This window comes from Cornus florida, unplaced genomic scaffold (assembly GCF_030987335.1).
Source record: "Cornus florida cultivar Cherokee Brave unplaced genomic scaffold, ASM3098733v1 CherokeeBrave_3.0.0_Hap2_Chr09, whole genome shotgun sequence".
Lineage (NCBI taxonomy): Eukaryota > Viridiplantae > Streptophyta > Magnoliopsida > Cornales > Cornaceae > Cornus > Cornus florida.
The window spans coordinates 96,563,554-96,586,924 of NW_026775579.1; the positions used below are offsets into that span (position 1 = coordinate 96,563,554).

The window sequence follows — 23,371 nt, forward strand, 5'->3', positions numbered from 1 at the left end:
TCACATTGATTGGTATTCTATTTCATGATGTGTATGATGATATATTTTTGTTCAACTTTGGCATTTAATAGATTAGAAATTATTTGGGAGATCTACATTCAATGAACCAAGACCACCAAGGGGTTTTGCAAATATCGTTTTTACTTACTTTTAAATATATATATAAAAGAAAAGTCTCTCCTTTTACATGTGGATAAAATCTGGTATACATATTTTATGCAAAAAACATTAAACTCTCTAAAATCTCCTCAAGACGCCAATTACGTCATATGATTTGCCACTCGATTTAATAAATTAAAAAAAATCCAATTAAACCACTTGGATTTTGTGTGTGTATTTAATATTATAAACCGTTGAGGTCACATTCAATTAACAAATTAAAGTTGTGCCCGTCATCATCACAAAATGGTCTATCTTATTATACGTTCAAAAAATAGAATAAATTATGAGGTACCATTAAATTACGCTTTTAATTCCCCTTGTATGACACTAGTCCCAATGACTTGAAAATCGAAAGGCATGGCCAATTATAATTTTGATTCTAATTAAGGGTTGATATCTAAGTCATATAAAATTAGAACATGAAAACAGCATAATTAAGTTATGAGTAGTGAAAATTTAAATAAAAGCACGTGTAGAATGAGAGACACCTGTTGAGAAGAATTGTGTGACTTAAAGTTATACAGTAATACTAGTAATTACTACATTAGTTTTTAGACTGGGCTCGATTATTATTTTGGAGGCTCTACAACGGCTTAGTTGGATAAAAATTAAATTCTTGTTCCTCTTGTTATGAATTTTAGAAGTTCGTATTCGCTTAACTTGTTTAATTAATAAAACAAGTCAAATTCAATCTCATGTTCGTATTGAGGCTGCTTGTGTTAATCAACAAACATCTTAGCTTACTTACCAAGTTTGCATATTAGTCACACGTAGAACCATATGAATGTCCACACAATTTAATAACAATGAGACCATGTTCATGAACATAAATAAGTCTACACAAATATATATGAGTCGAGTTCAATATTATTATGAATTGGCTCAACAAGTTTAGAAATTAGTTAAAATTCAACTCCTTGATTAACAAATGGTTTCGACTAAATTGAGATTTAAATGAACTAAACTTGAACCGTTAATAAATAACTTAGTTTAACCGTAACACACACAGTTTGTGTTTTCATTTTCAATGAAGAGGGCTACGTTGAAAGCAAAAATATAGTTGCAGGCAACTTTTTATAGTATGATGTAATATGTATAACAAAATAAAGATACTCCAAATGAAAGCATTAAAAACATTAAATTGCAATTTAAGTAAAAAATGTTAATGAAGAAAGAGTTTGTTTTAATAAATGAGCTTGGTCATTGGTGACATCACATGTTATTGATGGACTACAATTTTTTTGGAGGACCTTTACCTAGTCAAACTAATCCACGGTTGGGACTGTGTTTTGTTTCATTGGTTTTGGCCAAAAATAAAGGTCCAACCTGTTAATATAGTACAATAAAATTAAGTGTGAAAATTAAATATTGTCTAACTTTTACTTTTAAACATGTATTTTAAATTTTAAATTTTACTTTTGAACACTTATTTTAAATCTATTAAGCCACATTATGAAGTTCATCCAATCTGAATTAAACCCAAATATTATTTAAAATATAAAGCTTCAAATTTCAGATGTTTGTTTGAATTTGTGTTTTATGATTAATAATTTGTTAAACTCATCGTGATTTTAGGAATTAATGGTTACTTTGACTAGGGATGATGCATTAGTTGAGATGAGTTTCAGGTCATCTATTATGAGACCCATCTTATTTCAAAAAGATTAAAAAAAAAGGTCATAATAATTTTGATGTGATTTTATAATGGAAAATTCAGCTATTGACTTTGTATTTTAAAAAGTCATAAAATATCACTAAATTACAAAATCGTTAAACCCACTTAAAACTTACCCGCACTAAGATGAGAGTCACCAGCTCCATAAATATGTCACCACCTGATTCAAAATGCCACCCAAAACTGCCTGCAACCACTACACCAAATTAGCAATTTTATGGATCTCACATAGATATATAAAGTACTAGTATATAATTATTTATATATTCGTACACATTGAACCTAAACAACAAGCAGTAAGTTCCTCCAAAGAGTTCCATTTGTTGTACCTTTTAGAATATGCTTTTTTTTGGGTAATTTGTTTTTTTGAGTATGCTTTAGTTGACAAAAGGCGGCCAAAAAAGAGGAGCTTCAGTGAATTGTTTTTGTTATATATATATATATATAAAGTTGTTGGTAATGGAATGGTGTATTGACTGCCCCGCTCTACACGTATTCAACACCGAAGAAACGACTAAATACAGCAGTCGCCATGACCAAAAGGTTGGTTAACTTGACCCAGAAAACTTTTTTGTTGTTGTTTATTGACTTCGTTGATATAGCTAGAGAGAGAGAGAGAAAGTTAAAAACAGATGCATTTATGTATCACAATCCTATCAGTGATTAGAAATGAATTGAACAAATAACAAGTTTAGCAGTGATCATGATATACGCGTATTTGAGAAGTGGATTAAGTTGCCTAGAAATTATATATATAAGTGTTTCTCTCTCTAGCCTTTTATAGAATTTGATTATTTGACACGCGCGGCTGCCAAGTGTATATATATATATATATATATAATGTTGGAATCTTCATCGTGTTTGAGTGTTCAAAGCTATGTATATGATGCATCATAATCAACCAATATACAAGTCAAACACTCCAACAGAAATTACACCCATGCTCATTTTATTTCAAATTCCTCAACTTTTATACACACAAGACCCATATATAAGTTGAGGGTTTGAAATGGGTCTTGTGTGTATAAAAGTTGAGGAATTTGAAATAAAATGAGCATGGGTGTAATTTCTGTTGGAGTGTTTGACTTGTATATTGGTTGATTATGATGCATCATATACATAGCTTTGAACACTCAAACACGATGAAGATTCCAACATTCTAGATCATCACATACGCACCACATGATCTCTCAATTCCTTCCTACCTAGTACATATATAGAGAGAGAGAAGAAGCTTCATATATATATATATATATATATATATATATATAATGCGGAAAAGGGTAGACTAATTGATGTGATATATAGATGATGATGTGGGGTTTGTTTCTCAAAATAAAGCACGCTATAGAATATAAAGAAGAAGGGTTGAGTTTGAGGAGCTGGTAGATTCTGAACGTGGGCTGCGTTTTTAATTTATGGTTTGAAATAACACACAAACTTGCATAGCTATTAGGTAGAGTTTGAAGGAAGTTGATGGATTTATGGGAGCAACGGATCATTCAATATATTTCAGCAACAAGCAATCAACCCCTCTCTTAATTGCCCTGCAATTCCAACTCTTCCATCAACTCTCTTTATCTCCTCCTTCTCCTTCTCCTTCTCCTTCTGGTGAGTTAAATAGTTCATTAATCATCTATATCTATATATATTTTTTTACATTTTAATTTATACTCTATGCTCATTCTTTCTCCTTTCTTTTCCCTCCATCTATAATTAATATATTTCAACCCCTTTTAATTTCTGCTACTCTATATCAAAACACTAGCTTTCATTTATAAACTCTATAATAAATTTCTCCATCTCTCTCTCTCAATTTTTTTGGATTATACAGAACTGAAGGAAAAAGTCTCCAAAAAACACATGATTCATTTCTGCTAACTAAAGTGCCTTTATTAATTCATTCATTTGCTTATACCTAAGATGTTCTTTAATTACTTTACTCGCAATAAGAGTCATACTTCACGAAATTAGGCTGCTTTTACGAAAAGTTGCTCCATTTATTCATCTCTTTCAAAGCTAATATTAAACCTTTTTACTCAATTCACACTGAACCCGGCCACATGCTTTTTGGGTGCCTTTCTTTATCCACTATATATATATATATATATATATATACTTCCTTAGTTTACAATCCTAAGTCATCATATAAGAACCTCCCTCCTCTCTCGCTCTCTCTCTCTCACACACACACACACACAGGTTTGACGTGGCTTACCTTACCTTTGGGTAATGCATTTGTTAGAAAAGCATCACCCTAAATTTGGTCACTTCCTTCGTATACTTACTTTTGGTCACTTTTACCCCCAAGTTCATCATATACTTGCATAATTACTACTATTGTCTTACAAATTTTATTCATTTTTTAAAAAAATATTTTACAGGTTCAAGATGATGGGCTCTTCTTATAACACCACAAAATTGACACTGTCCCTATGTCTGATGTTGGTGATTTTGACCTTAAACTACACTGAAATGGTTGGAGGACTAACCCAGCTGTCTTCTACTACTTCTGGACCTGCAGGTGAGATATATGATTCTTTTTCATTTTCTTTTCTCTTTAGTGTTTTTCTTGGGCTCTCTTCATTGATCTGAGCTCGGCCCAAACAAAACTTGACTTGGGTCAGCTATAGCCTATACAACAAAACGCTTCATGCTTCAACTGCATATTTCATCAAGACCTGTAGTGCAAATATAATAATATTCAGTGACCTGTGCTGCTTAAATGTATCTGTGAATTTGATTAATCTAACCCATCCATCATCTATTATGGTTAACCTAATAACTGTGTGCTTTTTATTTTTATTTTTTTATACCGGACTCAGATCCTCTTCAGCACTGGAGAGGGTCCTTTACTCCAAAAGTGGAGGTTACATTATCAAGTATGAGATCATAGGTCGATCCAATATTCACCCTTAATGGAATACAAGACACTCTCCGGCACTAAAGAGTATCCTTACTCTTTTATACCATATTTCACCTTATTTTTGATACATGAAACTTGTGCAAATTAAATTTGCGAGTCTATGTTAATTTAGTTAGTAAAGCATATTGATTTTCTGGTTATTCAGGAAGAAAGTTGCTTCAGACACAAAACGTCTCAGAACCTGCGAGAGAATCAGATGATACTGTAAGGGTAGATCCTTTAGATAATCTCAAGAAATACAGAGGAGGATATGATATCAGAAAAAAGCATTATTGGAGTGTAAGTTTCTCTCTCATTTTTATTGGAGTGCAAAGTCTATCTCTCTCTCTCTCTCGAAATTGATTTTTGCCTACACTATATTGTGCAGTCAACTATATTTACAGGTATATATGGATATGCCATTGGAGTGTTTTGGCTTCTGTGTGGTTTGGCTTATGGAGGATTTCTACTGGCAACTACTACTTGTTGTAATAGTAACAATAGAAAGCTGCAGAAGAAGAAGAAAGGATCACATTGTCACAACAAGTACTGTTATCTCTGGTGGCCTATTATTCTAGCAACACTCTTCACTATTCTAGCAATGTAAACATTTGCTACTCCCTATCTTTCATATATAATAATAGTATAATTAATAAATGCACACACAATCACACATATGTAATGTTGAATGCAAAGTTAGTGACCCTAATTGTCAAATTGCAGAACTGCATCTGGTTTAGTTCTTGGGGGAACAGTGAAATTCCATTCAAGAGCAAAGACAGTGGTGGACATTATTATTGATACGGCAAATGAGGCAACCAAAACCATATATAACACAACTGGAGCAATGAAAGACATTAGTACTAACTTACAAGGAACTAATTCTTCAGATCCCGAGGCTTCTACCTTCCTTAACACCACATCTCAACAGCTTGACTCTACAGCTGCAGATATACATAGACAAGCCAGAAAGAATAGGCGTTTAATCGACACGCTTCTAAAGATAATGTAAACTCTATCTCTCTCTCTTTTTCACACGCACACAAAGTTCAAACACATTGCATAGCCATAAATAACAATATATATCTTTTCCTACTTGCAGGTATATAGTAACTATGGTGGTTATTTCCTTGACCCTGACTGCTGTGATAGCCCTATCAGGTGTGTGTGCATCTTATTACGGTTTCCTATATTTTAAATTACAATGCAATCCTAATGAAGGTGAAAATTTTCTCACTGCAGCCTTTGGAATCCTCAAGTTACGACGGCCACTTCACCTGTAAGTAAACCGAACCATTTGATCTATATTCAGATACAAAGTGACTTATTTTACTCGTAGAACCTGTTTGGTTTCTAGGTAAAATTAATAGAGATACAGAAGTTACTAATGTAGTCTTTTCTGTTTTTAATCTCATACAGGTTGTTAATATTGTGCTGGCTACTCACAGTCTTCTGCTGGTTGTTTTTTGGGATGTATTTCTTCATAGAAAAGTAAATCTAAAACTCTTTCCCTTCCCTTCTCTCAACTGTTTCATTCATTCTTTCTCAAGACATTTCTAGGAAAAGAAGAAGAAGAAGGAAATGAGAGTATAAACAACTAAAAAGGAATTGGCAATTTTCAGGTTCGCAGGAGATACCTGCACGGCACTCGAAGACTTCCAACAAGATCCCTATAACAGCAGTTTGAGCTCAATCCTCCCTTGCGACGAGTTGCTTTCAGCAAAACCAGTCCTGTCTGATGTCAGTGCCGGAGTTTATGATCTCGTGAATAAGGTAAAATGTACTAATTAACTCTACTAGTCATAATAACAAAACTAGATAATTCAATAATCTTGAGTGGAGATGAACATATTATTTTATGACTTCTTGGTGCTGCTTAGAATTCAATGTTCCAAGGAGGAAAAGTATGAAACTGAATGTTAAAATTAACACAGATGAGCTACAACTTAGCCTAATAATATGTTAGAGATTGTCACAGTGTTAGCTTACATTAGCATGCAAAACCATGGACAAGGTCTGAAATGGTTGAACTAATAATAATTGCATATGCAAAATTTGAAATGAAGCAGGACAGAGAAAGAAGCCGCCAATGTTAATTAGTTCAGCCATTCTGTAAGCCTTCCAACATAGGGAGTCTTAACAATCTCTAACAGTCAGTTACATCTTTAACAGGTTCAACATGCATACCTTCAATAAAAAGAACAAATTACTTTGATATAATATCATTTCTTACGACAACATTACGTGCCGGAAAAAAAAAAAAAATTAATAATAATAATAATAAAATCATATATATTAGCTATTCCAATTTTACATCTGCTTAATCATGGATGGTTTACTTTAGAAGACTGACTGACTTCTACCACAAAAAAAAAATTGCAGGTGAACGCAAACATAACAGAAATACAGGGAACATCATATATTCAGGTCTGCAATCCTTTCTCAGGCCCACCGCAGTATCAGTACCAGCCAGACAACTGCCCAACAAATGCAATTCCGATAGGAGATATTCCTCAGGTATGCGAAAGTAAAATAGGGTCATTTAAGACAATAATTTTGAACAAATCACACAAGCACGTACGTATGTTTTCCTGCAGGAATTCAAAGGTTTTTGGCAATATTACTAGTAATTTCTGGATAAGAAACGGATTCTTAATTGACCATATTATTGGACTAAATTTATATTAACATTTCTTTTCCCCTTTCTGAAGGTTCTGAGACTGTTTACTTGTTCTGATGATGCCAATAATGGAACTTGCAATGGAGGAGTATACATGTCATCTACAGATTTCAGAACAATAGAGGCCTATTCAAGTTCCATTCAGGACCTGCTAAATGCCTATCCTGGTATGGAAAGTCTGGTCGAGTGTCAGACTGTAAAGGATGCATTTACTGAAATCCTTCACAAACACTGCAAACCATTAAAGAAAAATGCACATATGGTGTGGGCATCACTGGTGTTTCTCTCCACCGTAATGGTGGCTTTGGTTATGATATGGATAACTGAAGCTCATCATGAAAGAAAATACCATTTTTCAGATGGGTCCGTGAAACCACATTCTGTGGCAGCAAATACTCTGGAATCTGGAACAGCTAAAGCACTCGACAATGATTCCAATCCTAATTCAGTCCTGTAAACAATAATCCACTTCCAAGACCAAGTCTGGTTTACAAATGCACGAGCAGGAATTAAGAACTCTGGCACAAGATCAAGATAGAGACTTCATAAAGCAAGAAATACACAACAGAAATGAAGAAGAGTAGTACAAAGGTTCATTTTGATTACATATTTGGACCGGATTACATATTCTTTTGTACATTAGAAGAGTAGGAATACACAGTTTCATTGGGTTCAGTAGAAAATTAGAATTGGGGACAAACCCCTCAATGGTATACAAGAAAATTTGTTAAACAATAATACATCACATTTTGATCCAACTTATCATCAGTGATGTGTTGAATTGTAGAATAGCTCAATACATTATCTATTTTAGTAAAGTCCGGATGAAGATATCCTAATTATCTACGTATATCCCCTTGATAGTGTTACTGTAGTAAGTTATGTGCTAGCTTTGCCAGTAAAGTCCATTGGGATTGCAGCAAAAACCAGATTCAATTCTGTCTGAAGCAACGATACAATCAGCCAAAATTTGTATAGGTTAACTAACTGTATCTTGTCAATAAAAACATTCCAAGCACTTTGTTGGTGGATTTTCTAGCTATAATCAAATCAAGGTTGCAGAAGATAAATCCATGAACATATTATTGTAAACCCCATTACTGTATCACACGTGCAAAGAGTGACAATCAATGACCACTACATTAGTTAACAAAGGAGGGTTATAAAGAAGCTGCAAAAGTAGCAAGTAAAAGCTATGTGGCTTTGTTGGGACCAAAAACATACTACACTAGAACAACTAGCCAAGCAATTCTAAGATGTCTACCGATCATATTGTGATTTTCCAAATGAAAAATTCCTCAAATCCAGGAACTGAGAAACAAAAAGGTGAAAACCAGCCGCATAAGGCGAAAGATAAGGGCTTCAGTTCAGATCACCCTAACCCTGCAAGAAAAAAAATAAAATGTGTTAGCAGGAGCACAAAGATGCTATTAATGAAGAAAACAGACGTCAAAACCAAAATACAATCTAAGCAGACCACGCACAACCAGAATGGCACTTGAGAATTCACAAGGGCAGGAACAGACAGTAAATTACACTGACACCATTGAGGTTTGCCTTAATCACAGTGGATTTTGCCAAAAAAAAAAAAAAAATTGACTGAGGTGAGAAAAGGCATTTACCCTTCTTCCTTATATAAAAAAAAAAAACTGTATGACATGAAATGACCAAGTTAACCCAATAATAATAACCCCACTCTCTTCCATCTCTTCCCCATCTCTCTACATTCTCTCCCTCCACAACCACCAGCTCCAGGCCTCCACCACCTTTCTCTCTCTTCTCACACATCTTTTCTACTCTATAGGCTACCGCCACCACTCCTTCACCATCACCAATTTTCACTCTCCACTCCTACCATTTCCTTTACTTAATCAATTTCCTTGCTGTTACTTTGCTCGAACTCCACCACGCTTGGCTCTTACCACCCCTACGTTCCCCTTCCACATACCTATACGTACATATATATGTATATATATACACGCGTGCGCGCGCACACAAAAACAGAAACACATATATCTGTATGTACACAAACACACACACACAAATATGTATAAAACACACAAATATACTTATATATACAAAAACAGAAACACACAGACATAATATGTGTGCGTGTATATATAGATATAGATTCTAGTTTAGAATTATTTTCTTAACCCATCACTTTGAGTAGGATATGGCCATGGCACCCATGAAGATCATCCCATTAAATTATAGTGACCACACTTCCTCCCTCTAATTTCTTGATAAAACTCATGAAACAGTCTTCTGCCCAGTCATATGCCCATTATCGATTATATTCATAGTCAAAACCATCCCCTTTCTCTCCAAGTGGGTTTCTTTTTATCTCTAATTGGGTCCTCTCTTCTTGAATTAGAAAACAACTAAATCTATATATTCAAAACTCATATAGGTCTTCATGTTATATGAATAGTGGGTGGTGGCATATGAATAGGAACCTACCTCACTGAGGAAACCAGCTGAATATCAAATACTCAATAAGGAGAGGGGTAGCACTGTTAAGTTTAACTTCAATGTGGACTTATCAAAAAAAAAAAAAAAGTTTAACTTTAATGTGGAGCTCTGGCGTTCAAGAGCTTGAATGGAAACTAAACATAAAGTTTGTACTCCTTCCGATAAGAGTCCCATTTTGGGACTCCAACTTTTGAAGGGGACATGCACGTAATGCATTAAATTTGAAACAGGAAAGTGAATGCCTATTTTGGGACATCCCAAAAAGAAAGCAGTACATTTATTTTGGAATGGAAAGGAGTCAAATATAATTAGTGGGTGTGGTCAAACTCTCCTATAGCAATAGTTGCCGCCACCATGATAACGACAAGAGGGCATGTTGTGGAAAAGATGATGAATGGTCTGAAAAACCAATAGGAACTGATGTCTGTGAGAATTTGAAGTCACAACACGCTCTTTGCTTAGACTTTCAACCATGGGGCCTATATTATGTGATGATCATCATGATCATGATCTCAACTGGCTATGATGATGGAGTGGGTGTAGGCAGCGCACGTGAAATATTTTGAATACATGGGGGAGGGGGGGAGGGAGAGAAATGCATTTCATATGAATATGTTAAATGTAAACCAATATGGAAATTCATGTGAAATGTAAAGAGGGTACAATTGTTGACTAAGAAAAATGTTAATGGGACACTTTGGTGATTTTACATTGCAGTTTAAGGTTAATGACATCTTCTCAGTCAGTGAATGGGTAAATAGTAATAGGTCCTTCCTCAAGTGTTCAGGTCCTCAGGAGTCGATCCCAACTAACTAATAGGAGGGGTGTCACAATAGGTTTTGGCAAAATTTGTCATACGTGCCAAATCTTAAGGGTGTCAATGAAGGTTTTAGTGTGTGTGTAATTAAGACAAATCTCAAGAGGAATTAGTGTATTTACCCTCATGTAAAAAGTAAAAACTAAGCAACCCAATAGTTAGGGTGTTTGCAAATTTAGGAGATGCAAACTCTAATCCTAGTTCCTAAAGCAAGTCCTACTTCCAGCATTTCATGAATTGGAAATGAGCAAAGGAAACCCTAGAAATCGAATGAGAAAACATGTGGGATAGAAGCCCTAGATTATGAAAGTTTTATGATTATAAAAACAAGTAAATGTATTAAAAAATGGGAGAATTGGAATTGAGAAAGAACTTAAAAATTGGAAAAAGATGAATGACCTGGTGCGAATTGCGAATGTTAACACGGACTGGTTCGAGCTTGGAGACTCTAGTGTCCAGGGCATCGAATTTCTGCTTCAACTACAAAAAGGCAACAGAATTATATATATATATATATATATATATATATATATATATATATATATATATGCAAATGAATGTATTTAGGAGATGAGTAGTGAGAGAGAGAGAGAGGGGGAGTACACTACAGTACAGTTACATTACTTAGCTTAGGTTTGAAGCATATCGTATTAGCATACCTGGGAGGGAAGAGAGAGAATTGCGATCGGCCCAGAGATAGTTGTAGATAAATTGTGTCAATGCAGCTGCGGACGATGAGAAACCGAAGGCGAACCGCATAACACCATTCTGCTCATCATCTTTTCTTTTCTTTCCTTTTCTGTTCCAACGACATAGATTTTTTTTTTTTTTTTTTTTAACCGCAACGACATAGATTGACAGAGATAGATGATGCAAACCAACTTATCAATGAATTTCTACTACGCTGCATTTTTTAGTATGCTATGGTCCAATGTCTCCTTTTGGGGTGGGCTTTTGTTAGTCTACTCCATATGTGCAGCCCAATCTTAAAAATTACTAATTCTTTTCTTCTTCTTTTTCCCTTTTTTTTTTTTTTTTACAGGTAAATTATTAATATGGACGCCTATTTGTCTCATCATGGGCAGACTGCACCTAAACTTTCTTTCTAATAATTAGCTTAAAAATAAGAAATGAAGGGAAAAAACAATGATATCACAAAAGTAAAAACTGCGACAATCAAGTCGAACATAAGAATCAAGTCAACTCTTTTTTGGTTACTTTTTGTTCGATTATAATAATATTACTACTCACATAAACTTTTTGTCGAGACTCGAGCTTAGCCTAGATTACACTATTGTGCTTAGATGTCATTTGATAAATTAATCCTTACTCCATACTTTTTCTCTCTATCTCTCTCAAAAGACAACACCACCCTTTTTGAGGGTTTTTCCTTTGGTTTCTCCTTCCGGTGAAATCATCAGGATCTATAACAGATTTCTTGATTCGTCGAGTGGTTAGGTTCTCTTTGCTTTTCTTGTTTTTTAGTTAAGTTGGTTTTCTCAGTATGGAGGATGCTATAGCGAATCAGTTGGATTTCTGTTCTCTCTCGGCCGAGGAGGAGCAAGAGATCGTGGTTGCCGATACGGTGGCTCTAGAGGGGCTCAAACTATGTGTTCATAGTCTGGTTGGTAAACTTTTCTCTGATAAACCGGTGAAATTTTTTGGTATGAGAAAGTGGGATTGTGAGGGTCTTCAGATGTATCAAATTAAAGATTTGATGTTTCAATTTTTTATTCCTTCTGAAGAGGATAGTGAGCGGATTCTGTGCAACCGCCCTTGGAATTTTGATAGGGATTTCCTCTCCGTTCAACACTGGTATCCGTAATTCGAGTTCTATTCGGCTTCCTTTTGGCATGTTCCCTTTTGGATTCGGGTTACTAATGTTCCCTTTGATTTAACTACTGAAGTAGCGGCTTTGGAACTTGCCTCCTCCTTTATGTCCTGTGAAAAAGTTGAAGTTCGAGATTTGGGCTTTACCGGCGGCCGTTATCTTCGAATTCGAGTGGGTGTGGATATATCTAAACCGTTCTGACGTGGGCTTAAAATTGTTCATGAGGGCAAACGCAAATGGATGACATTGAGGTACGAACGTCTCCCAGCACTCTGTTATTTTTGTGGCCGGGTTGGCCACGCCGTCCGATCCTGTCCGTCCAAGACTGATCAGGCTCCTGTTGATGAACGCCAGTTTAGTGGCCAGTTGAAAGCTTCGGGCTTGGTGGGTCGTAATCTCAAGCACTAGAGAGGTTTCGGTTCTACTAGTTCTTCTTCCGGGCCATCGCCGAGTTCCTCATTTGTTTTCCCAATTTTTCCGGTGGTTGGCGTTACTTCCGATGCAGTCAATAGTCTCCACAGTGGCTCTATTAATTCCAGTGCAACAGTGGCTCAGGCTATCAATATGCACACGATAGGCCTACGCCCGCCCGTACTCCTTCGAGGGATGCTGTATCTGTTCGTGTTAAGGACCCCGGTCAAATGGGTGGCCTGATCCAGCAGTTTTGCCCCGAGTCCAGTTGTCTTCCACTAAAGCTGCGACCCATTTCCTCTCTGTACCCGATTTTCAGAGGCCCGTTGTGGACTCCCCTCTTGGGCCTTGTGATAGCTTGGAGGGTGCTAAGCCCATTCCGTTTGGGGCTTCTTTAGGGCCAGGTTCCAGCCCTCTATCAACTTTATCCCCCGTTTTGGAGCCTGCGACTTCCTTGAGCCCAGGTGATATCTCCTCCAATTTTATTGCCGAGGCTGGTTCTTTCCCATATCTGCACACGATTTCTGCTCCTCCTGCGAAAGGCATGTCTTTTGTTTCTTCAATCCCTTCCCCTGTTACGATGGGGCCAAATGTGCTCTCCAGTCCTTCGTCCTGGAAGAAAAGTGCTCGAGGGGTGGGTGTTTCCAGCCCAGCGATTTCCACTCCTTTTCTCAAGCTCAAAATTACTGATCGTTCGGTATCTTCTTTTTTTGGTTATAAGAAAGCAAAAGGAGTGATTTATGTCGTTCCTCTTCCCAAGTCCCCAGTTGATTCTCCAATCCCTCAATCCAATCCGGTGGTGGTAGCCAGCCTTGCTTGGCCCCGTCCCCCTCAATGAGGGTTCTGGTGTGGAATTATCAGGGTTTGGGGAACCCCCTGACAGTTTCCTAGTTGAGGAGGTTAGTTCACCTCCATTCCCCTCTAATTTTTCTTTCAGAGACCAAGAATGTGGGTGATAGAGTGGATAGAGTTCGGGATCTTTTTGGTGGGTATGACTCATTTGTGGTGCCTTCAGTTGGTAGAGCAGGGGGTTTAGCTCTCTTATTTTCAAAAGAATGGGAGGTTTCTATTGTTGATTTTACAGATTTTCAGATCACTTGTCGGATTGTGGGAGGTAAAGGTATGACCTCTTGGTTTTTTACTGGGGTTTACGGTTCCCGTACCGGGAAGGATCGGGCTTATCAATGGCGGTATATTCACAATTTACAGTTTTAGTTGGGTCCCAATTGGTTTGTTATGGACGATTTCAATGCCATTTTGCATCGAGATGAAAAGCAGGGTAGGCGTTTGAAGCAGGGATGGATGTTAAAGGATTTTAAGCATTTTTTGGAAGACTGTGAATTGCTTGACCTCCGATTTAAAGGTTTCCCATTTACTTGGCGAAATAACAGAGATTTCGGCAAGCTTATTTTAGCTCGTCTTGATAGAGCTCTTGCCATTCATCACTGGTCCCACCTCTTTCCTCGGTGTATGGTTCATCGTCTTACAGTTCAGGGGTCAGATCATCATGCATTACTGTTATGTCTTAATGATTCTCTCGCTCACTTCACTCGCTCCTTTCAATTTGATGCCCGTTGGGTGAAGGAGGAGGCGTTTAAACCGCTTGTGGAGAGGACGTGGGGAACTCATGTTGATGATTCTCTTCTTCCCAGAATTCCTACCAAACCTCTCTACTGTTAATCAGCACTTAAACTTTGGCGGAGGCGAAAAAGTAATAATTCTCAAACCAATTTTAAGCGCCTTGAAAAGGCTCTGTTGTGTCTCAAGGAGAGTGTCGATGGGTTTGACAAGGTTGAGTGCTTTAGGCAGGAACAGGAGTTGGGCAACGTTTGGCGGGAAGAAGAGCTTTTTTGGCTTAAAAAATCCAGAATTTCTTGGCTGTCTCATGGGGACAAAAATACTAAATTATTTCATCGCAAAGCTCAGATTCGCCGTCGTAAGAATGAGATTTACGGGTTGGAGGATTCTTCGGGATAGTGGCGCGATTCGAAAGATGATATTCCTCGTGTCACCGAGGATTATTTCCAACATCTATGTGCTGCGCCCCTTGTTTTTGAGGATGCTGATTTTTGGAGTAAGGTGGTTCCAAAAGTTACTCCGGCGATGAATGGCTTTTTGTTACGGGATGGAACCTTCTAGGAATTATGGATTGCTCTGGCTAGCATGGGACGCTATTAAAGCTCTTTACCCCACTGTTTTTTCAGACAAATTGGGCGGTGCTGAAACCGGACCTTCTACGGGGTTTCAGTGATTTTCTCCCTGGCGGTCAGTTGCCTCAGTCTTTGAATTCTACAAACCTGGGGCTTATCCCTAAGGTTTCCCATCCTACCACTATGTCTAATTTCCGTCCCATTGCTCTGTGCAATGTGGCTTATAAACTCTTTTCTAAAGTCCTTGCCAACCGACTCAAACCTTTGCTCCCTGCTTTGATTAATGAGACCCAGAGTGCTTTTGTGCCTAACCGTCTTAGTCATGATAATGTCATTCTTGCTTTGATTTTGCTAGTGTTATTGTAACAAGTTATGAGCTAGCTTTGCCAGTAAAGTCCATTGGGATTGCAGCAGAAACCAGATTCAATTCTGTCCGAACCATCGATATCTCAATCACCCAAAATTTGTATAGTTTTGCTAACTTTGTAATAGTTAAACTGTATCTTTGCAATAAACAAAGTATCTAACACACTTATTTATGGCCAATAAAAACATTCCAAGCACTTTCTCGGTCACCTTGGAAAACCATGAAAAAAAATCCGTTAAAATATTATTGCAAACACCCATACCACAGGTTCAAAGAGTGACGATCAATTACCATTACATTAGGTAACAAAGGAGGGTTATAAAGAAGCTCCAAAAGTAGCAAGTAAAAGCTATGTGGCTTTGTTGGGACCAAAAAATATACAACACTAAAACAACTAGCAAAGCAATTCTAAGATGTCTACCAATAAGAATCTGACTTTCCAAATGAAAAATTCCTCATATTGAGGAACTAAGCAACAAAAAGGTGAAAACCAGCCACATAAAGCCAAAGATAAGGATTTCAGTTCAGATCGTCCTCGTCCTGCAAAAAAAAAAAAAAAAAAAATTGTGTTAGAAGGAACACAAATATCCTATTAATAAAGAAAACAGACGTCAAAACCAAAATACAATCTAAGAAAACCGCACACAACCAGAATGGCACTTGAGAATTCACAAGGGGAGGAATCAGGCAGTAAATTACACTGACACCATTGAGGTTTGCTTTAATTACACACGCTAGTGGATTTTAGAAAAGAAAAAAATATACACTGACCGCTTAATGGAGTTAGTGATGAAATGACCGTAAAATTGAGGTGAGAGAAGGGATTTACCCTTCTTCCTTCTAATAATATATAAATGGGAAAAAAAATAAAAAATAAAAAATAAAAAAAGAAGAAAAGTTTGACATGAAATGACCTAGTTAAACCCCATAATAATAACCCCACTCTCTTCTGTCTCTTCCCCATCCCTCTATATTTTCTCCTCTTCCTCTCCTTCCTCCATAACCACCAGCTCCATGCCTCCATCACCTCTCTTTCTCTTCTCTCACACTTTTCTACTCTATAGGCTACTGCCTCCACTCCTTCACCATCACCACTTTTCCCTCTCTATTCTCTCCAACCACTTCCTTTACTTAATCAATTTCCATGGTGTTGCTTTGCTCAAACTCCACCAAGTATGGCTGTTACCACCCCTACTTTCACCTTCCACATATCTATATATATACACGCGCGCGTGCGCGCACACACAAACAAAAAGAAACAGATAGATTTGTATGCACACACATACATATAAATATGTATAAAACACAAATAAATATTTGCATATAAACAAAAAAACAGAGACACATGTATAGACATATATGTATATATATATATAAATAGATTCTAGTTTAGAATTATTCTTTCCCTTCACTTTGAGTAGGTAATGGCATGGCAGTCATCGAGATTCTCCCATTAAATTACAGTGACCACACTTCCTCCCTCTATAATTTCTCTCTAAAACTCGTGAAACAGTCATCTAGCTCGGTTTCTCTCCCTCTCGTCTTGAATTAGGAAACAACTAAATCTATATATTCAAAACTCAAATGGGTCTTCATAGTATATGAATATGAACCTAGCTCAATGAGGAAACCAACTGAATATCAAATATTCAATAAGGTGAGGGGTAGCACTGTTGAGTTTAAATTCAATGTGAAGCTATGAAGTGGGGTAGCACTGTTGAGTTTAAATTCAATGTGAAGCATTGAGGTTCAAGAGCTTGAATGCAAACTAAACAAGCATAAACTTTGTACTCCCTCCGATAAGAGTCCCACTTTGGGACTCCAGCTTTTGAAGGGGACATGCACCTAATGCATTGTCCTCCCTGAAAATTACAAAACTAACCCAACAAATTTAAACATTCACTTTATTGATTTGAAAGGATTTTCAAAAACTAAGGACAGTTTGGGAAATTTAAATTTTGAAACAGGAAAGTGAATACTAATTTGGGACATCCCAAAAAGAAAGTAGGACATTTATTTTGGGATGGATAGGGGTTAAATATAATTATAGAGTATGGTTGAACTCTCCGATAGAAATAGTCGCCGCCATGATAACGTCAAGAGGACTTCTTGTGGAAAAGATGATGAACGGTCTGAAAAACAAAGAGGAACTGATGTCCGAGTATTTGCAGTCACAACATGCTCCTTGCTTAGATTTTCAACCATGGAGCCTATATTATGTGATGATCATGGTCTCAACTGGCTATGATGATGGAGTGGGCGTAGGCCGTGGATGTCTAAAAAAAATATGTAATATATATTTCACCTTTATAAATAATATATTTAATAAAAAAATTACGTATATAATTAACATTTTGCAATTTTTTCAAATTTTCAAATTAGTTTGCTGTGCAAAATTTCATAAATTTTTGAAATTTGATGATTGATTTTGAATATCTAGGGGAGGGAGAGAGAAAGTAATGCTAATGCATTTCATATGAATAACATATAAACCAATACGGAAATTCATGTGAAATGTAAAAAGTGTACAATTGGTGACCAAGAAAAATGTTAATGGGGCACTCTGGTGATTTTACATCGCAATTTAAGGTTAATGACATCTTCTGAGTCAGCAAATGGGTAAATAGTAATAGGTCCTTCCTCAAGTGCTGAGGCCTCAGGAGCCAATCCCAACTAATTAACAGGAGGGGTTGGTACATTACAGATGCCAAATCTAAGGGGTCTCACAGTAGGTTTTCACAAAATTTGTCACAAGTGCCAAATCATAAGGGTGTTAGTGTACGTTTTCGTGTGTGTAAGACAAATATCAACAGGTACTTATAAAAAATAAAAAAATAAAAAGACAAATATCAACAGGTATTATTGTAATTTACCCTAACGTAAAAACTTTGCAACACAATAGTTAGGTGATTGAAAATTTAGGAGATGCAGACTCTAAAAATTCTAAAGCAAGTCCTACCTGGTGCATTTCGTGATTTGGAAATTAGCAAAGAAAACCCTATAAATTGGAATCTGTGAACAACGAAACCCTAGAAATGGAATGCAGAAGCATGTATGATAAAAGTCGTATATTATGAAACTTTTATGATGATAAAAACAAGTAAAAAAGAAAAAAAGTTGGAGAATTGAAATTGAGAAGGAACTTAAAAAATTTCGGAAAAAATGGAAAACCTAGTGGGAATTGGGAATGTTAGCGAGGACTGGTTTGAGCTTGGAGACTCTGGTGTCGAGGGCATCGAAATTCTGCTTCAACTACAAAAAGAACAAAAAGGCAACACAAATGGGTTCCACGTAGTCTTTTATTACTTACTTAGGGGTAAACATGTAATTTCACTAATATTTATTTTTGGTATGCAACTGTAATGGATAAAATTCAACGAGAAAAACAGTAGTTGTTTATCTTAATTATTGATTGGTAACAAAATGCTGATGATCAAATTTATCATTTTTCATACATCATATTGTCTCATATGAGATTCGAATTGCTCACCTAGCTTTCTGTTGAAATAAGTAAATTACAGCAGCATTCCAACATGGATCGTTGTATTAGGACACCAACCAGTTACCGTGCGAGAATAGAATAATGCAAAGTTTGACAGGGGAATAACTGTAAGATAAAAGGATACTAGAATAACTGTGGGAATAGTAACCCTAAGTTTGTATTATTGACATGTAATACATAATATTGAAGAGGGGAAGGTATTTTGGTCTTTACACCATCCCCACAATGATGAGGTTGATGATTGCTTTTTTTAGCCCGTGTTTGAATAGTAGAGACCACCATGCCAAACTGTTGACAGAAATTTCAAAAAAGATTACTTTATGACCTACTTGAGCTTGTTGCTTATTCACATTTTCAATTAGTGCCCAAAAAGCATATTTCAAAATGATTACTATATGAATTTATTTTTTATTTTTATTTTTTATGGTAATTATAAGTAGTGGGTCATTTTTATTAATTAACAGCAAAACAATCGATGCATTAGCCTTTCCTTCATATTACATGCAAGCACTTTATTGCACAAGATCGAGGAACATTTTCATTGGTCTGAAAAAGTCTTGGAATACAATTTATCTTGCAATTTGTAGCCTTACAGGTACTAACTGGTTTATCATTATATGTGTGTGTTTTGTTCAGTTGACTTTTCTAATACTCTAATTTGTTCAGGGACTGAGTCCATTACTATGATACTAATAGGTTTAAGTTCTAAATCAACAGTAAGTTCTAAATCAACAGGTTTCAGTTAACGTTTCCAGTTTCAGTTAACGTTTCCAGTTTCAGTTAACGTTTCCAGTTCCAGTTAAGGGGTTGTGTATCAATATCACTGTAGAGCCTTACACTTCCCTCCCTAAGTAAATCAAGCAATTAACTTATATACTTCTAATGGCTTTGTGGAATGTCCTCGGTAAGGCTTCAACTGTGCTTGGCATAGGTGGAGGTGTATGATCTATCATTCAGATTATCAAGGGGCAGCAGAGCCCACAACCAAATGCCGATATGCTTGCACATGTCTTTGACATGGCGTTAGCAAGGGCAAGGGCAGAGTTAGCGGAGACAAGGGCAGATTTGGCTGAGGCTGAGGCCACAGCAGCCAAAAAAACCCTGATGAATATTGAAGAGATGTTCTCTACTCTGCTGGCTGAAAAGAAAGGAGGTGCTGGCGGCGGCGGTGGCGGTGGTGGTGGCAGCGGGCACTTGGGTGATTTTACATTGCACTTTGAGGTTAATAACATCTTCTCAGTCAGTCAATGGAATGGGCGATTTGTTGAGTTAGGGGGTAGTTCGTCCAGGTTGTTGATATATCAGTCATGCAAAGGAGTGGGGCTCTGAGGGCCAGTTTGACATCTCATTCAAGAGAGAGTAGGAAGTCATTCATACAATTCCTATGGCGGCTATGGCTGCTACTTCGGATGAGTGTCACTCACACCTTTACTATCAACTGGCCTACCCCCACCTTCAGATGTCTCCATTGCAGAAGAACCTTCAGGAATAGCCATCCATTTTCCTTGCTTCTTTACCACCCACTCATACCTTGTCTTCACTGGAACATTCTTCTGAGGGCTTGTACTTCGCCTACCTTCCTTATTATCCTGGTAAGGTTATTCCTCTAATTTGTCCCCATGCCCTTTTTATATCTCCAAAATCCTTATTTTGTCATCTTCTTACTCATGAGTATTGGTAGGCTTGTGCAATAAATGGCTCAGCTGAAAGAGTCACAAAAATCATTGTTGATTGGGCAAGAAGAAGAAATAAGAACCACACCCGTCTAATAGGTCCTTCCTCAAGTGTTCAGGTCCTCAGGAGTCAATCCCAACTAATTAACGGGACAGGTTTGTATATCACACATGCCAAATCTAAGGGGTGCCACGGTAGGTTTACGCAAAATTTATTCACGAGTGCCAAATCTCAGCGTAGGTATTCGTTTGTGTAAGACAGATAAATCTCAAGAGGTATTAGTGTAATTTACCCTCATGTAAGAACTTTGCAACCCAATAATTAGGGTGTTTGCAAATTTAGTAGATGTAAACTCTAATCCTAAAGCAAGTCCAACTTCCAGCATTTCATGATTTGGAAATGAACAACCAAAACCCTAAAAATTGGGAATCGTGAATGAAACCATAGAAATGGAATGCGAACACGTGTGATAAAAGTCGTAGATTATGAAACTTTTATGGTGATAAAAACTAGTAAAAAAATGAGAGAATTGGAATTGAGAAGGAACTTAAAAAATTGGGAAAAAAATAAATGACCTGGTGGGAATTGGGACTGTTAGCGAGGACTGCTTCGACCTTGGAGACTCTGGTGTCGAGGGCATCGAATTTATGCTTCAACTACAAAAAGAACATAAAAGCAACACAATTATATATGTGTGTGTGTATGTGCGCGCAAATGAATGTATATAGGAGATGGGTAGTGCGAGAGAGTGGGGAGTACAGTACTCAGCTTAGGTTTGAAGCATACCTGGGAAGAGATAATATTGCGATCGGTCTCGAGATCGTTGGAGATAAAAATTTTCATTGCAGCTGCAGACGATGAGAAACCGAAGGCGAACCAAAGCACCCTTCTTTTCATCATCTTTTCTTTTCTCTTCTGTCCTCTTCTGTTTCCCAGTTCCAACTGGAGTTATAAATGAATTTCTACTACACTGTTTTTTTTGAGAATGCAATGGGTCCAATGTCTTCTTTTGGGCTGGGCTTTTGTTAGTCATCTATATATGGGCAGCCCAATCTCGCAAATACATTTCTCATTCCTCTATTTTTTACTTTTTTTTACAGGTAAATTATTAATGTGGTCCCCTACGTGTCTCATCATGGACTCCACCCTTTACCGAGACTACTATTTCAGAGCTTAAACTTTTTTTCTACTATCACAACCACTTTTATTTAATATATATATATTTAGTAAAGTAAAAACTGCAACAATCAAGCATGATAGCCAACTCTTTTCTTTTGAATACTTGTATCATATATATATATATATATAGCCAACTCTTATATATTCCATGTAGTAAAGCCAATCTCATGTATATTTGAGATTGGCTTTACTACATGGAAGGTAATTAAAACTAATCCAAGCGCATGTTTTTGATAGAATTAGGAGACAGTAGTGTAGTGTAGCCTCATCGTGGATTTGTTTCCGACAAAGATTACATCAAATTGGCCGCCAAAATGGAAATCACTTTGCACCAAAACAACATTCGAGTAAGCTGTCAAAATCATTGCCTCTATTTCTATTATTTATATATATACAGATTAGGGTTAATCTTTTCAAAAAGATTCTTCCACCCATATAACGTACACAAGCTAAAGACATTCTCTGTTTTCTCATCACTTTATATTATTAATCTAAGTTTCGCTTCTTTTATTAATTAAGAACCTCTAATTACTTGCATATATATGATCAATCTCCAAAATGATGCCAAGTATATATAATTAGCTTTCGAACATATTGGTACACTGAAAAAAAGAAAAAAGAAAGCAACGTACAACATGAATAATGTAATCATCCTTTTTCTTTTCTTTTCTCTTCTGTTTTTTAATCTTTCTATAACTAAAAAGAGAACTTAATATATTCAACACCCTTAATATACACATACGTGTATATATATGCGCGCGCACACACACACACACATATATATATATATATATATATATATATATATATATAAAACGCGCGCGCACACAAAGAAAAAGAATGACTTGCCACCATGATATTCCTTTTTCTCCTGTCTCATCCCCACAAACCAACTGATTCCAAGACCACCTTAGCTACCCAAACAAAATAAAATAAAAAGAAGAAAGATTGATTTTACCTTACTCCACGTTATGTGGAGCTAAAGGCTCCACGTGTTCACCCTTTTTTAAAATTTCTTTCTTTCTGTCTTTTTGCTTTAATTATATGGTTCCATTGGGGCAACCCGCATGGAACAGGACCCAAGACCTAAACATTTATTACTAGAGCGAAAGAAAAAAAAAAAATAAAAAATAAGTATCATTATTTATCTAAGATAAAGCATCGCAACACAATATTTGCATGTCATTTAAAAAAGTGGAATGAAGGTAAGCCTACAACTTATGTATTTATTTTTGTTAGTTAAATATGTTCGGTATGAAGTTCTAATTCCTTACTTTCACTTTTAAAAAGGAAAGGTAGTACCAATTTGGCCAAGGAGAAAGATCCATAAGGTTTTAAGGACCATTTTTAGAAGTGGTTAAGTTTTGTACAAAACTCAATTGAAGTTAAAAGCATATAGAATAATCCGTTAAATTTGAAATTCAACTATTTTATTCCAATCATCGAAGGACTCATTGTCACGTATAAAGCAAAACTAGCTTATAAAAGGTGGTACAAAAAGAGAGAGAAACAATATATATATATGTGTGTGTGTGTGTGGTCC

General features: G+C 36.4%; 2 protein-coding genes and 2 long non-coding RNA genes across 4 annotated transcripts; 2 read left to right on the top strand and 2 right to left on the bottom strand.

Moving 5' to 3' along the window:
- The first annotated feature begins 3,125 nt into the window (after nt 1–3,125).
- LOC132275453 (uncharacterized) lies at nt 3,126–7,882 on the top strand. The gene is made up of 11 exons (XM_059776953.1): nt 3,126–3,448; nt 4,222–4,361; nt 4,909–5,042; nt 5,131–5,345; nt 5,466–5,750; nt 5,845–5,903; nt 5,985–6,021; nt 6,162–6,233; nt 6,365–6,515; nt 7,125–7,259; nt 7,454–7,882. The coding sequence occupies exons 2-11, from the start codon at nt 4,229–4,231 to the stop codon at nt 7,877–7,879; spliced, it is 1,647 nt and encodes a 548-aa protein (XP_059632936.1). The 5' UTR covers nt 3,126–3,448; nt 4,222–4,228; the 3' UTR covers nt 7,880–7,882.
- Nucleotides 7,883–8,519: 637 nt separating this feature from the next.
- On the bottom strand, nt 8,520–11,600 carry LOC132275455 (uncharacterized). The gene is made up of 3 exons (XR_009470635.1): nt 11,374–11,600; nt 11,114–11,194; nt 8,520–8,805 (listed from the first exon to the last, which is right to left on the bottom strand). It is a non-coding gene; the product is annotated as an uncharacterized LOC132275455 (long non-coding RNA).
- Nucleotides 11,601–14,192: 2,592 nt separating this feature from the next.
- Nucleotides 14,193–14,636, top strand: LOC132273206 (uncharacterized). The gene has a single exon (XM_059774222.1). The coding sequence runs from the start codon at nt 14,193–14,195 to the stop codon at nt 14,634–14,636; it is 444 nt and encodes a 147-aa protein (XP_059630205.1).
- A 1,058-nt stretch (nt 14,637–15,694) lies between these two features.
- On the bottom strand, nt 15,695–21,595 carry LOC132275454 (uncharacterized). The gene is made up of 3 exons (XR_009470634.1): nt 21,436–21,595; nt 21,225–21,305; nt 15,695–16,013 (listed from the first exon to the last, which is right to left on the bottom strand). It is a non-coding gene; the product is annotated as an uncharacterized LOC132275454 (long non-coding RNA).
- Nucleotides 21,596–23,371: the final 1,776 nt, after the last annotated feature.